The sequence below is a fragment of the Protomyctophum parallelum genome, assembly GCF_964188405.1.
Source record: "Protomyctophum parallelum genome assembly, chromosome: 10".
Lineage (NCBI taxonomy): Eukaryota > Metazoa > Chordata > Actinopteri > Myctophiformes > Myctophidae > Protomyctophum > Protomyctophum parallelum.
The window spans coordinates 47,188,696-47,202,106 of NC_139704.1; the positions used below are offsets into that span (position 1 = coordinate 47,188,696).

General features: G+C 39.7%; 1 protein-coding gene across 1 annotated transcript in view; it reads right to left on the reverse strand.

Annotated features, from left to right (window-relative positions):
* Positions 1-298: 298 nt before the first annotated feature.
* The window catches only part of LOC310865870 (complement C1q-like protein 2), a gene marked incomplete at its 5' end in the record, with an annotated part of 67,600 nt that continues 54,487 nt past the window's right edge, over positions 299-13,411 (reverse strand). Inside the window, one exon of the mRNA XM_083775078.1 lies at positions 299-905. Within this exon, the coding sequence (XP_083631204.1) occupies positions 625-905 (281 nt within the window). The 3' untranslated portion in view covers positions 299-624. The remainder of the gene's footprint in view (positions 906-13,411) is intronic.

Below are 13,411 nucleotides of genomic sequence, written 5' to 3' on the forward strand. Positions count from 1 at the left end.
CCAGTGGAAACCTCGTATGAATCTGATCTCAGATCAGAATGGGTTAAGAGACAAAGTGAACACCTAAACTATCTAGAATTGTAGAAATTATACATGTTGGTAAAAAAAACGCTGGAGTATTCTCTCTCAAATCATGAGTAGAGATAAAATGAGCAAAACATTTATTGATCAGGTCAACGCTTCATCACCAAGCCCCAAGAATGTGCTGATTATTTTGACAATTATTTCATAAGTAAAGTTGATACCATAAGAAATGACATGCTGCCTGCAAACGGCCATCTATCTGTATCCATTATTAAAACTGATATCATGCAGAACAAAATATAATGCAAATTTGAATTTGCATTCACTAATTTATCTGAAATTAAAAACCCATCGTCTGAATTGAAATCTTAACAAATCCTGTGGTCATTATAATCTAGACAGGAGACTCTTAAAGATGTCAGCTGGAATTATAGCTCAGATATAGACCAGAACACTGTATAAAGTAATGGTACCAGTAGCAGACAGTGTTACATAGAATAGACCAGAACACTGTATAAAGTAATGGTACCAGTAGCAGACAGTGTTACATAGAATAGAGCAGAACACTGTATAAAGTAATGGTACCAGTAGCAGACAGTGTTACATAGAATAGACCAGAACACCATTGAACACAGAGTGGTTGTCTGAGTCATCATAGAGCCTGTGCCCTCGACGTAAACGCATGTCAACAGTGTCTCCCTCCTCCAGCTCTACCATCCTTCCACTAGATAACGTGTCATGACCTCCATTATTGTATCCACAGTTAGTTAAGAGTCTCTGCTCATTCTTATACATGAGGACACAGAAATACTCTGATGACCACCAGTTAAGTGCAGCATATGTGAAGTGATAGAGTCCTCTGACCGGCGCAGAGAATACCCCTGAGAACACAGGATGAGAGACACATTACATTAATAGAAATTAGAAATACAGTTATAAAAATAAAAACCTTAATTTAAAAAAAGTCAGATCTACAAGTTGTGTGAGTTAAGAGGTTACTTTCCTCATCTCCTCTGGACTGTTGCTTTCAATGTGAAACACACAGTGGTGGAAAGTAACTAAGTACATTTACTTAAGTACTGTACTTAGTAATGTAAAACATTTTGGTATTTGTAGTTTACTTGAGTATTAACAATTTCCAATACTTTTACTTTTACTCAGATCCAAATATTGTACTTTTCTCCACTAAATGTATTTGACAACTTTAGTTAGTAGTTACTTTGTAGATTTAGATTATTACTACAAAACATACAGTAACCACTTCAGCCTTTAATGCATTTCAGCCATTTGAAAATAGACGATCTACAAGCTCACAATCTGTCACATCGACGCATTGTGAGCTATTTTCAAAAGATTTTTATACATGAAATGGCACATTTCTACTTTTTACTTGTAGTACTTTATGTGTGTACATGGATGGATTGTAGTTTAATCACCTGTAGAATTATTGTAGGCGTTGCCGATGTTACTGAAGACCTTCTTCCAGACCAGAGTGGTGGCAGAACTATACGGTCCAACTCGTCCATCATTAGTCAAACCAGCAGAGAAGGCCACCTTCGGTTTGTCTGTCAACACAGGAGGAGCATTATCAAACTGTTTAAATATTATAAAAGCATAATATTATATTCAGCCAATACACCAATCTTGTTGTAAAGCAGCTTATCAGCTCCAACAAGACAAAGTATAGGCTATTAAAACTAAACGGTCACTAACAATTCTCCATGGAATATTACTGTCTGTCAAATACAGAGACAGGATTTATTATCATTTATTATTCATTACTTGAACCCTAGTAACTCTGTTCTGGAGCATAAATAGCAGATCTCTCGCAATGTGTTGAACTGGGCCATGTTCTGTTGTGCACTTGTAGATCTGCTGTTTTCAGCAAAGATATATACTGTATACTGTATAGTGTAGAACAAAAACAGGGCCCTTGGAGATCCAGAAAACTGTAAACCTAAATCTTTCATTCACCTTAATGGTCAGATCCTCACTGACATTTAATAGTGGAAGACGGTAAAGTCATTACTTTGGTTAATTGTAACATGTTGTGAGTGTGACAGTACCATCAATATTTACACACAATTACTCATTAATATCCACTTAAACCTGACCGGGGTCCCCCAGGGCTGTATAGTAGGGCTGCTAGTATTTCCCTCTGATTGCTCTCAGCGCTCATCAGAATGTGATTGGTTGTAAGACTAGCCCAGGCTCTATATGGGTCAGAATGTGATTGGTTGTAAGACTAGCCCAGGCTCTATATGGGTCAGAATGTGATTGGTTGTAAGACTAGCCCAGGCTCTATATGGGTCAGAATGTGATTGGTTGTAAGACTAGCCCAGGCTCTATATGGGTCAGAATGTGATTGGTTGTAAGACTATCCCAGGCTCTATATGGGTCGGAATGTGATTGGTTGTAAGACTAGCCCAGGCTCTAAATGGGTCAGAATGTGATTGGTTGTAAGACTAGCCCAGGCTCTATATGGGTCGGAATGTGATTGGTTGTAAGACTACTATTTAACCCCAAAGTAAGTCCCTTTTCAACACTACACATTTATACTTGCATTCACTGAACACCATCTTGATCAAATTACCTTCACTCAAGTCTTCAATCTGGACCGTGCTGGTGTTGAGTCTGGTCTCAAATCCCTCAACTTGACTCTCACTAGCACTAAGTCTGGTCTCAAAGCCCTCAACTTGACTCTCACTAGCATTAAGTCTGGTCTCAAAGCCCTCACTATGACTCTCACTAGCACTAAGTCTGGTCTCAAAGCCTTCACAATGACTCTCACTAGCACTAAGTCTGGTCTCAAATCCCTCACTATGACTCTCACTAGCACTAAGTCTGGTCTCAAAGCCCTCACTATGACTCTCACTAGCACTAAGTCTGGTCTCAAAGCCTTCAACTTGACTCTCACTAGCATTAAGTCTGGTCTCAAAGCCTTCAACTTGACTCTCACTAGCACTAACTCTGGTCTCAAATCCCTCACTATGACTCTCACTAGCACTAAGTCTGGTCTCAAAGCCCTCACTATGACTCTCACTAGCACTAAGTCTGGTCTCAAAGCCTTCAACTTGACTCTCACTAGCATTAAGTCTGGTCTCAAAGCCCTCAATCTGACTCTCACTAGCACTAAGTCTGGTCTCAAAGCCCTCAATCTGACTCTCACTAGCATTAAGTCTGGTCTGGAGAACTTCAACTTGGCCTTCACTGGTACTGAGTCTGGTTTGGAGAACTTCAACTTGGCCCTCACTGGTACTGAGTCTGGTTTGGAGAACTTCAACTTGGCCCTCACTGGTACTGAGTCTGGTTTGGAGAACTTCAACTTGGCCCTCACTGGTACTGAGTCTGGTTTGGAGGTCTGCAACTTGGCCCTCACTGGTACTGAGTCTGGTTTGGAGGTCTGCAACATGGACCTGGAGGTCTGCAACATGGACCTCACTGGTACTGAGTCTGGTTTGGAGGTCTGCAACATGGACCTGGAGGTCTTTCACGTTGCTCTCGCTAGCACTCAATTTGGCAGCCATTTCTGAAAAACACATCACAGATATTTGACCTGAATTCCCCTTTCATTGTCAATGGCAAATCTTGAGACGTGTGGGGAGCGTTTATTTATTAGTGTGTGCCAATTAAAAAGTGGAAATGTGAGTACTTTGTCCTCCATTTAATTGAACCTTTTGGGATTTTTTCAATTCCTACTTATATACATGTATACTTAATAATATGTTAGTATATATTATATTTATAAAACATACTTACTTTCAGCAGCAGTCAGCCTGGTTTCTATGGTGGTCAGCTGAGCTAGAAGAGCTGAAATCAGTCAAGAAGTCAGTCATACAGTAAATACTCATGCACTTTCACTGTTGAGTGAGTAAGCTTTCCATTATGGATTATACGGATCAACTGTACAGTAAATTACATCATCAAAAAAGGTATCTATTCTCTGAGATTAATTAAAGTAATTAAAGGAGTAGTTCACCCAAAATATGACTTAATTACACACCCCATGAAGCCTTGAATTCATGGAGATTTTTGAGGGGTGCTAGCCTCCCATGCCCAACTTTGTCTGTTTGTATGAACACAAACACGATGATTTGATTGGCTGATCACCCCATAGCGATGATTTGATTGGCCGCTATTGTGTTCTTTTAGCAACAGTAAGTCATTTTCCAACGTCTCTTACACAGAACATCCTCCTGTTGCTCCCACCTCATTCTTCACTAATACAATATAATATACCAGGTAGACGCCCTGAGGGGAGAAGCCACCTCGCCCCATGCATCTGCCTGGGTGACGGCAGACTGCTGGGCAGATCAACATATGGAATGGATTCTGTATTGGCCATTTATGGAGCGTGTCACGAGGCGTGACGGACGGACGGACTGAATTACAGGTTTTCATAGTAAACTGCAACATATGGTCGCAATAATATAACATTATATAATATCTATAACCTATATCTCACCTGCAGAACTTCCTCCCGGGGCTTCCACCTCATTAGATTTGTTGTCCTTTTCTGAAAATGAATTAATAAATACACACAATCAGGTCAAACAAACGGAGAAAACAAACAAACTGATGTGTTGTCCAGACGAGGCCCGGGTAACACAGAATACGTCCTCGTCTGACATTCCAAACACGTGAACATGACCCACTTTAATTACTTCAGTGACAGTCTAATGTGTTAATAGCTTAATGACTTTTATGTCCAATATTTGCATTTCAGTTCATAATCATAAAGTTAATGTATTTGAAATTAAATTAAAAAAAGATTACTTTTCCGGATTCCAATTAAAAAAATAGCAAAAAAGCAGATCTACAAGCTCAAAATGCATTGCACTGCGACATGTTTTGAGCTTGTAGATCAGCTACCTTTGACTATATGCATTGTGGCCCTCTGGAGTGAGTTTGAAATATAGTGGCCCTCTCCATCATCAAAGTTCCCCACCCCTGCCCTATCCAATGTTTTGTTTGGTAGCCTACTGCTGATGTTGGCAAATGGCAATAATAGCACAGTAAAGATGATAATAATCCAATATGATATGTGTAGTTCTTTATAGATCTAGCCTCTTCATTTTTATCTCAAAGTGCACCAGATTGAAGCATTTTCATCGAATTTTTAAAACAAAAAATAATGATGATGATGTTGGCTACATCATCATTATTAAAAAAAAATATATATATTAGCATGTGAGAAATTACAAGTGATAAAATACATTACATTTGACCGTACATTTGACTCTTGTGTTGTATTCTTGTGAAATATTCAGTAAAGTATTCTGGTGAAATATTCAGTAAAGTATATAAAAGAGCTCAAAGGGTACATATTCAGTCAGACAACTCACCCCGAAAGTGAAGACAACTCACCCCCAAAGTGGCCGAAAGCGAAGACAACTCACCCCGAAAGTGAAGACAACTCACCCCCAAAGTGGCCGAAAGCGAAGACAACTCACCCCGAAAGTGAAGTCATCTCACCCCTGGTGAGTTGACTTCACGTTCGGGGTGAGTTGTCCGGACAACCAAAAAGGGTAAAAAGGGTGAGTTGTCTTGTTACCCTAATGAAGTAGTGTAGAATAGATTAGTATAGGCTATAGTATAAAGATAGGCAGCACAGCCACCGCGCTGCGCTGTCTGACCCTCCCTCTCAGGCATGCAGGTCTGACTGCGCAGTGCACACTGCACGCACCACGCATGGACCTCGTCAAATTGCTTCGTCTTCTTGGGTGGGTTTACTCTTCATATTCCTCTATAAATGGCCTGTTTTCACTGTTTCTAATTCCTCTTTTTCATACGTTTGTATAGCCTATGGGCAATGTTTAGCGCTGTGCAGGCAGCAGGTGGAATCAATCAATCTTTTAACGAGCAATTATCTGACATTCAGAGTTGTGTTGCGCACCAGCGAATAATATTCAATCTCCGAAGTCAAACTCATAAATTCACAAAGCATCATGCCGCCGCTCGTTGTGAGCTTTAAGATCACAACGAGTGCTTATGTATACATTACTTTGTAGCCTATACTTCTGGCAGAAGAGGATATATGAGAATATTAGTAGGCCTATGTAAAATCATTAAAATAGCAAGGCATAAGGGTTAATAATACATTAAATAAACTGAATTAAACCCACTATACTATACTATACTATACTATTTTTTTAAAGCTAATCTGAACTTGAAAATGGTCAAAATGGGAAAATATATGGATAATCAAAAAGCAGCACTAGAAGTAACAGCCTCTCCAGCATCGTTACCTGTGAGGTCGTTTATGGGCTGGTCATCGTGGTGGTTAAGGTTCACCTCCAACGGTCCGTGGATCTCGAGCTGGTTGATATTCAACTGGAACGGCAGGTCAGTTTCGGCTGAACACAGGCAGAGGAGGACCACCAGCAGGTACATGGCAGCAGTATCCATCTGTGTCAATGCTGTGGCAAGCCGCATCTTTATACACTACCTGCCTACCCGTAACTTTTTTTTTTTTTTTACCTGGCAGACATTTAGAACATGCTCTGCATTCCATGCAGGCATGCTTTTCCATTCCACGCCTGCATATGACAGCTTGACAGCAGTCATCACAGCGGCATGTAGATTAAATAATGGACACACACACACACACACACACACACACACACAGGCCTCTTGATTGAACCAGAAACGTAACTTGCCCGGGGGCGTGGTTATAAGCACAACCCGTGTAGGAATTACTATGTCACGTCGTTGAGAACTCTAGTGTGTGTGCGCGTGCGTGCGTGTGTGGCCGTACAACTTACTGATCTTCCTCATATAAAGTCGGACCGTGTGTGTGTGTGTGTGTGCGCGCACACATAACATCTGTTGCGCTAAACAACAGCATCATCACATAATATCCGCGTGTTCGTGCGCGACATATGAGCAGGACGGTACGCACCATGAATTGAGAGGCCCCTCTCAATGCATATCACCCCAGGGGGATTATATCTGGCCCCTCTCAATGAATATCGCCCCATGAGGCAGATTAATGTCTGGCCCCTCTCAATGCATATCGCCCCATGAGGCAGATTGAGTCTGGCCCCTCTCAATGAATATCGCCCCATGAGGCAGATTGAGTCTGGCCCCTCTCATTGCATATCGCCCCATGAGGCAGATTGAGTCTGGCTCCTCTCAGTGCATATCGCCCCATGAGGCAGATTGAGTCTGGCCCCTCTCAATGCATATCGCCCCATGAGGCAGATTAATGTCTGGCCCCTCTCAGTGCATATCGCCCCATGAGGCAGATTGAGTCTGGCCCCTCTCAAAGCATATCGCCCCATGGGGCAGATTAAAGTCCGGCCCCTCTCAAAGCATATCGCCCCATGGGGCAGATTAAAGTCCGGCCCCTCTCAAAGCATATCGCCCCATGAGGCAGAGTAGTATGGTGTCTGTCTGCTACACCTTTTGACCACTGGGGGCGCCACTGAGTCAATTAATGCATAAATTATGCAAATGAGTAATTAATTTATGCATTCAATTATTTACATTCCTTGAATTCCATACATTCCATAAATCATAAATCATATTATATATATATATCATAAATATAATTACCATAGTGTTATTATTAAATAAAGAAGCTAATAATAGTTTTTTTTTTTTCCATGACAGAGTGTGTGTGTGTGTGTGTGCGTGTGTGTGTTCCCTCCCTTCCTCCATGCATCTCCATGTCCCAACCTTGCCGGCAACCGGGGCCAGGTGCAGAGATTCTGCATACAGGTGTGAAAAGAAAACAATAGGGCTCTCCATTCCTTTGAACTGACATCTGGCAGTTTTCAAAGGGTGTTGTGTAAACAGGGGTGGGGGCTCTCTCCACTCCTTTCAAGTGCCAGGTGGCTATTGAGAATCCGTTTCAAGTGCCAGGTGGAGATCAGAATGTGTTAATTAGATTTTAAAAAACATGGGTGTTGTGTAAACAAGGGTGGGGGCTCTCTCCACTCCTTTCAAGTGCCAGGTGGCTATTGAGAATCCGTTTCAAGTGCCAGGTGGACATCAGAATGTGTTAATTAGATTTTAAAAAACAGGGGTGTTGTGTAAACAAGGGTGGGGGCTCTCTCCACTCCTTTCAAGTGCCAGGTGGCTATTGAGAATCCGTTTCAATAATGCAGTACCACCTATGCCCTGATGTGATTTCAGTCACATAGTGCAATGTTTTCAGCGGAATGCATATAAATATTGATAAAAACTATAACTAAGTGGTCATAGATTGTTTTTTGTCTTTAACATTCAGCCAAGCATTCAACCAAATCTGACCACAACAGTTAGGCCTGTGTAGACATTACTTAAAATAAAAAGTAGTAGTTTAATTATAATTTTATAAAGTTTATTGACATTAACAACTGCCGTAGCATTTCTAAGTGTGAAGCTTCACAGCGCCCCTATAATATTAGCTCTGAGTTCGATGGGGGAGCAGACAAGGAATCAGATTACAGTACTGAGAGGAGGAATGGTGAGTGATACTATGATGCGGTGTTTGTGACTCACGGTTTGTGAATGGATGACCCGCTGCTGTGGCAGTCACGAATCCAGACTTTTGTTTTATTTCTGGTGTAAGTCAAGGATAACCCACCTAGTGGTCAATTTCTATATATATAATTACACTGCAATACCATCTATGCCCTGATGTGATTTCAGTCACATAGTGCAATGTTTTCAGCGGTCGGGGACTACCAGTGGTCCTTGAGAGGGGTTCATGTGATCCCCACCAGCTAAATCATGGAGAGTTGGTAACCAAATAGAGTAATAGACCCTTCAATTAGGCTTCATGTTTTTTCCTAATGTTTGTGGTTAAAGTAGGTTTTGTATTATTTTGTGTTTTGTGTTGGGTTTTGTGAACACGCAATACAGTTTCAGTTTAGTTATCGTTTTTAATTTATTTTTAGTTTTTTATTTAGTTTCAGTTAACTAAAATGTTTTTTTTTTTTATTCTAGTTTTCGTTTTTTAGTTAGTTTTAGTTAACTATTATAACCTTGCTGGTCTGTTATACAGTGGATCCAGCGTCAACCCTGTCACTCATGGTTGTGAATGAGTTTAAAGCATCCTCCTATGGCCTTCTGGGTAATGCTAGATGCATTCCGGGGATCCAACGTCAACTATAACATTCATGGTTTAAGATTATTATACATTATAGTGTAACAAAAACATGATATAGGTGTAATATGATGACAGTTATAATTAGTTATATACTGTTTGTACCATGTGAACAAAATATGTGAATATACTGTATTCTGTAAATGAAATGTTTAATTAAGTGCATGGAAGTAACTATTGCATGCTGGTTAATTTTTTTTTAACCAATCTGATCACAGCATTTCAGCTGATGCAACCTCCCCTCGATTAGGTGTGCGTGTTTGTTCTCACGGGTGGGAATAGATATGTAGAATAGGGACTCGCCGCTGTGGTAGTCACGAATGCCTGATGCATCATTGGTAATGCTACACATCTGTTATACAGTGGATCCAGCGTCAACCCTGTCACTCGTGGTTGTGAATGAGTTTAAAGTAACGCCCCTATGGCCTTCTGGGTAATGCTAGATGCTTATGACACCATGGATTCACAGTTAACCATGACACTCATGGTTTAAGATTATTATACATTATAGTGTAACAAAACATGATATAGATATAATAAGATATTAGCTATAGAGTTACATGTATACTTTAAAAATGATAGGCCAGCAAATATAGAGTGAATCATTAAGAATAATAATAAAAAATAAACAATAATACTTAATACAGGTCTAGTGTACAATCTATTCATTGTTGGTATAGATGTTAGGATGGACGGAACTTTACAGAAGATATATTATGATGCTGGTAACCCTGGTGGGTTAGGAGGGGTAGCCAGACTGATCGCAGCTGCTAAAACAGATCATGGGGTCACTCCTAAAATAGTGGAGGTTAAAAAGTGGTTAGAGAAACAGGATGTATATACACTTCATGCTCCTGCGGCCAAGAATTTTAGGAGAAATAGAGTATTTGTAAGCGGTATAGATAAACAACTGGGTTTTTTTTTTACATACACTGAATAATAAATATGAAATAAACATGAGATAAAAACAACGATGAAAATGAGTCTGATATTTTTTATTTAGTGAGAAACATGTAACACATATTTACACAGGTATGTTACACAATACATCTAACAGATCCAAAACTAAATCATATAGTACAAAATGTAGTATAAATTGAGTTATCAATGATGATTTTATCTGAGTCTATAAGTGTATAGTGGGTACACTGTACATAGGGGGCTTGTGGGTCGTCAGGTGGCTATGGAGGCCGATTCTGGATCCGATTACTCTGATGCAGTATGGACAGGGGAATGTAGTGTTGGGTTTAGGTTCTTTTTGGGTTCTGAGTCTGAGTTTGTCCTGTGCATCATGGCGAAGGTCATCATCATATTTTGTAGCACCCTCATGGACAAGGTTTGGTGCATCTAGATCTAGAGGGGAGGTTGCGTCCTCATCATCAGAGTATGCAGGGGTTGCACTGGTTTGGAATAGTTCGGGGTTGAGGAGGGTTGGGGTTGTGCTGGGAAGTTGTCCAACTCCCCATCTACTATTCTGGATCGTAGTCAAGTCCATCGGTTCGATAGCATCAAAATATTCATCATCCGTATCGATTATCAACCCGTCTGACTCCAAGTCCATCAGGTCCTCCTTATCAATTCTGGGCATATGTATGCTTAACAGCTCGGCAGTCATGACCGCATCATCCATTCTCTCTTTGTATATTTCGTGAGCCGGAGTATAGACCAATCTGTCCTCTAGTGGATCCACATATCCCCATACTCTGTAAGGATCATATGAGTTGAACAGAGGTTTGGTGTGGTTTGGTTCGGTTGACGATAACGTCTGAAGTTCCATTGATTCATTATGGGATCCTCGTGTATCCATAGCATCCATGACTAATATTGAGAGGAAATAATTGACGAATAATTGAGGAATCGTAGCCTTATCCTCGGGGTGTGAAAGATCTGATACAGATGTAGATCTGAGACCTCCCTTTTAAATAGGCTGTCCTGATTCTATACACCACACCCCCTCTCATTGTTACACAAATCACACATGTTTACAAAGCTACCTGTCATTTATGTAACATTGTACTGTTTAACATCAGCATCTGTTTATTAATTAGTTCTGGTAGCATGGTTTTGTCCAGGTTGAGACATCCACTATCACTAGGAATAAAACCACGTTGCAGTTAAGAAATGCAACAGTTGTTAAACGTGTACGAATTGTATACAACAAGAGACGAGTATACCCCGACTTCACCACCCTTCCTTATGGCTACTAACGGAGATGGTTTTAAAGATGCTAATGGTTTTCAAACCAAATTACAACATCCTTTTAGTATGCTGATAGCAGGGCCGTCTAATAGCGGGAAGACTTTCTTTGTGAAAGAGCTAATTGAACATGCTGATCAGATTATCTCTGCTAAAGTAGAGAATATTGTGTACATATATGCTTGTTGGCAAAAGATGTATGATGATTTATTGAAAATCAGGCCTATCAACTTTGTACAAGGAATTCCAGAGTCATTATGTGATGATAACCTCTTACCTACTAATTTACATAATTTATTAATAATTGATGATGTCATGGATGCAGCTAGTCAGAATCAAGAGGTTCAGAATGTTTTCACAAAGTACGTACATCATAGGAATCTCAGTTGTATCTATTTACTACAGAACATCTTTATACAAGGTAAGGCTAGCAGAACTATTAGCTTGAATGCTAATTACTTAGTCTTATTCAAAACATCCAGAGACAAGAATCAGATAATGTTGCTAGCACGGCAGATGTATCCGGGGAATACTAAATATTTTTTACAAGCCTATAACGACGCCACCAGTCGTTCATATGGATATCTACTTGTTGACTTTAAAACAACAACACCGGACTGTTTTCGTCTCAGATCAGAGATATTAGCAGACACATCAGTTGTCTATTTACCTAGAAAAACCCTGTTGTAATCATGTCAGACCTCATTCGTAGAAATTTAGTCCTACTGGAAAGATTGTATAAGGCCAGTCCTAAAACCAGACGCATTATTCTGAAAAATGCCAGTTCAGATTTTCTGAATGCTCTCTGTGAAATCTCCATTAATATTCTGCGTGGCAAAATACCGTTATCAGCTAAACAATATAACGCATTGCAGAAGAAAAAGGGGCATGTGAGGTTAATTGCAGATAAACGGATTAATCTAACCAAAAAGAAACTAATTATTAACCAGAGAGGTAATGGTTTCATTCTGCCATTGCTAGCTGCTGCACTGCCTTTCATAACCAGTCTGTTTTCACGGAGATAGTTTTTTTTTACTTCTGCTATTTTTTATTTACAAATATGGATCACGTACAGAAAATGTTTCTAGTACCACAGCAGCAGTTGGATAGTTTAAAACAGCTATCATCATCATCAGCATCACCTCGTGAATCTATCAGACAAGTCGCTGAGAATGAATTGGATAAATCAATACTAGATGTCTTGAACACCCATGACACCGATTTACATGCAAAAGCGAAGAAATACACTATGGTTTTACATAGATATTTGGCTCTGGTTAAACAGAGAGGGGCCGATACAACTATGCTCACATTGTCATTACCTAAAGGCATACAAAACACTCATGTGGATGATAGTGCAGAAAATGCTAATGTAGTAACCTCAGAAGACCATGTTTTGAAGGATATTTTATACCATATGCCTGACAAAAACAAGAAGAATGTTCAACACATTATGGATACATTATCTAAATATAAAGATGATGTCTCATGGACCCCCCATGGAGAGTTAATTATCGATGGAAATACTATTAGAGGATCACATCTTTACGACTTACTTAAGAATGTAACAAATCCATTCAAGATGTCCGATGATAAGAGACCACGGGGGTGGATGCAGTTTTTGGATAAAATTGCCACATTGAATATACCTCTATCTGCCATTCCCAACAATAACGTCAAGGTATCTATCGCTGCCATAAAACGTGGTGATATATCTCCGGCTAGGAAACGAGGTAGACCAAGTGCCATAGCTTATGAAATATCACCAGTGAGGAGGACACCTAGGAGTCGAAGTATTACGAGGCGTACCCCATCAAAAGTCTGGCTTGATTTATGATATGGTTTATATTATGTATTTTCTTTTGATCTTTTCATTTTTGTTTTAATTGTATTTTGTTTAATTCTATGTATGTACTATGCTACTGTGATTCATATAATGTCAACAAGATGTATATGCTATACACATGCCAGTGAATGTGAATGTGTTTTATGTTATGTAAAATAGTAAAATTAAATAAAAACATTACATTTTGAAATAATTTGTATCCGTGTTTTATTTATTTATTATTAAATCATGAAATCATCTTAACATCAATT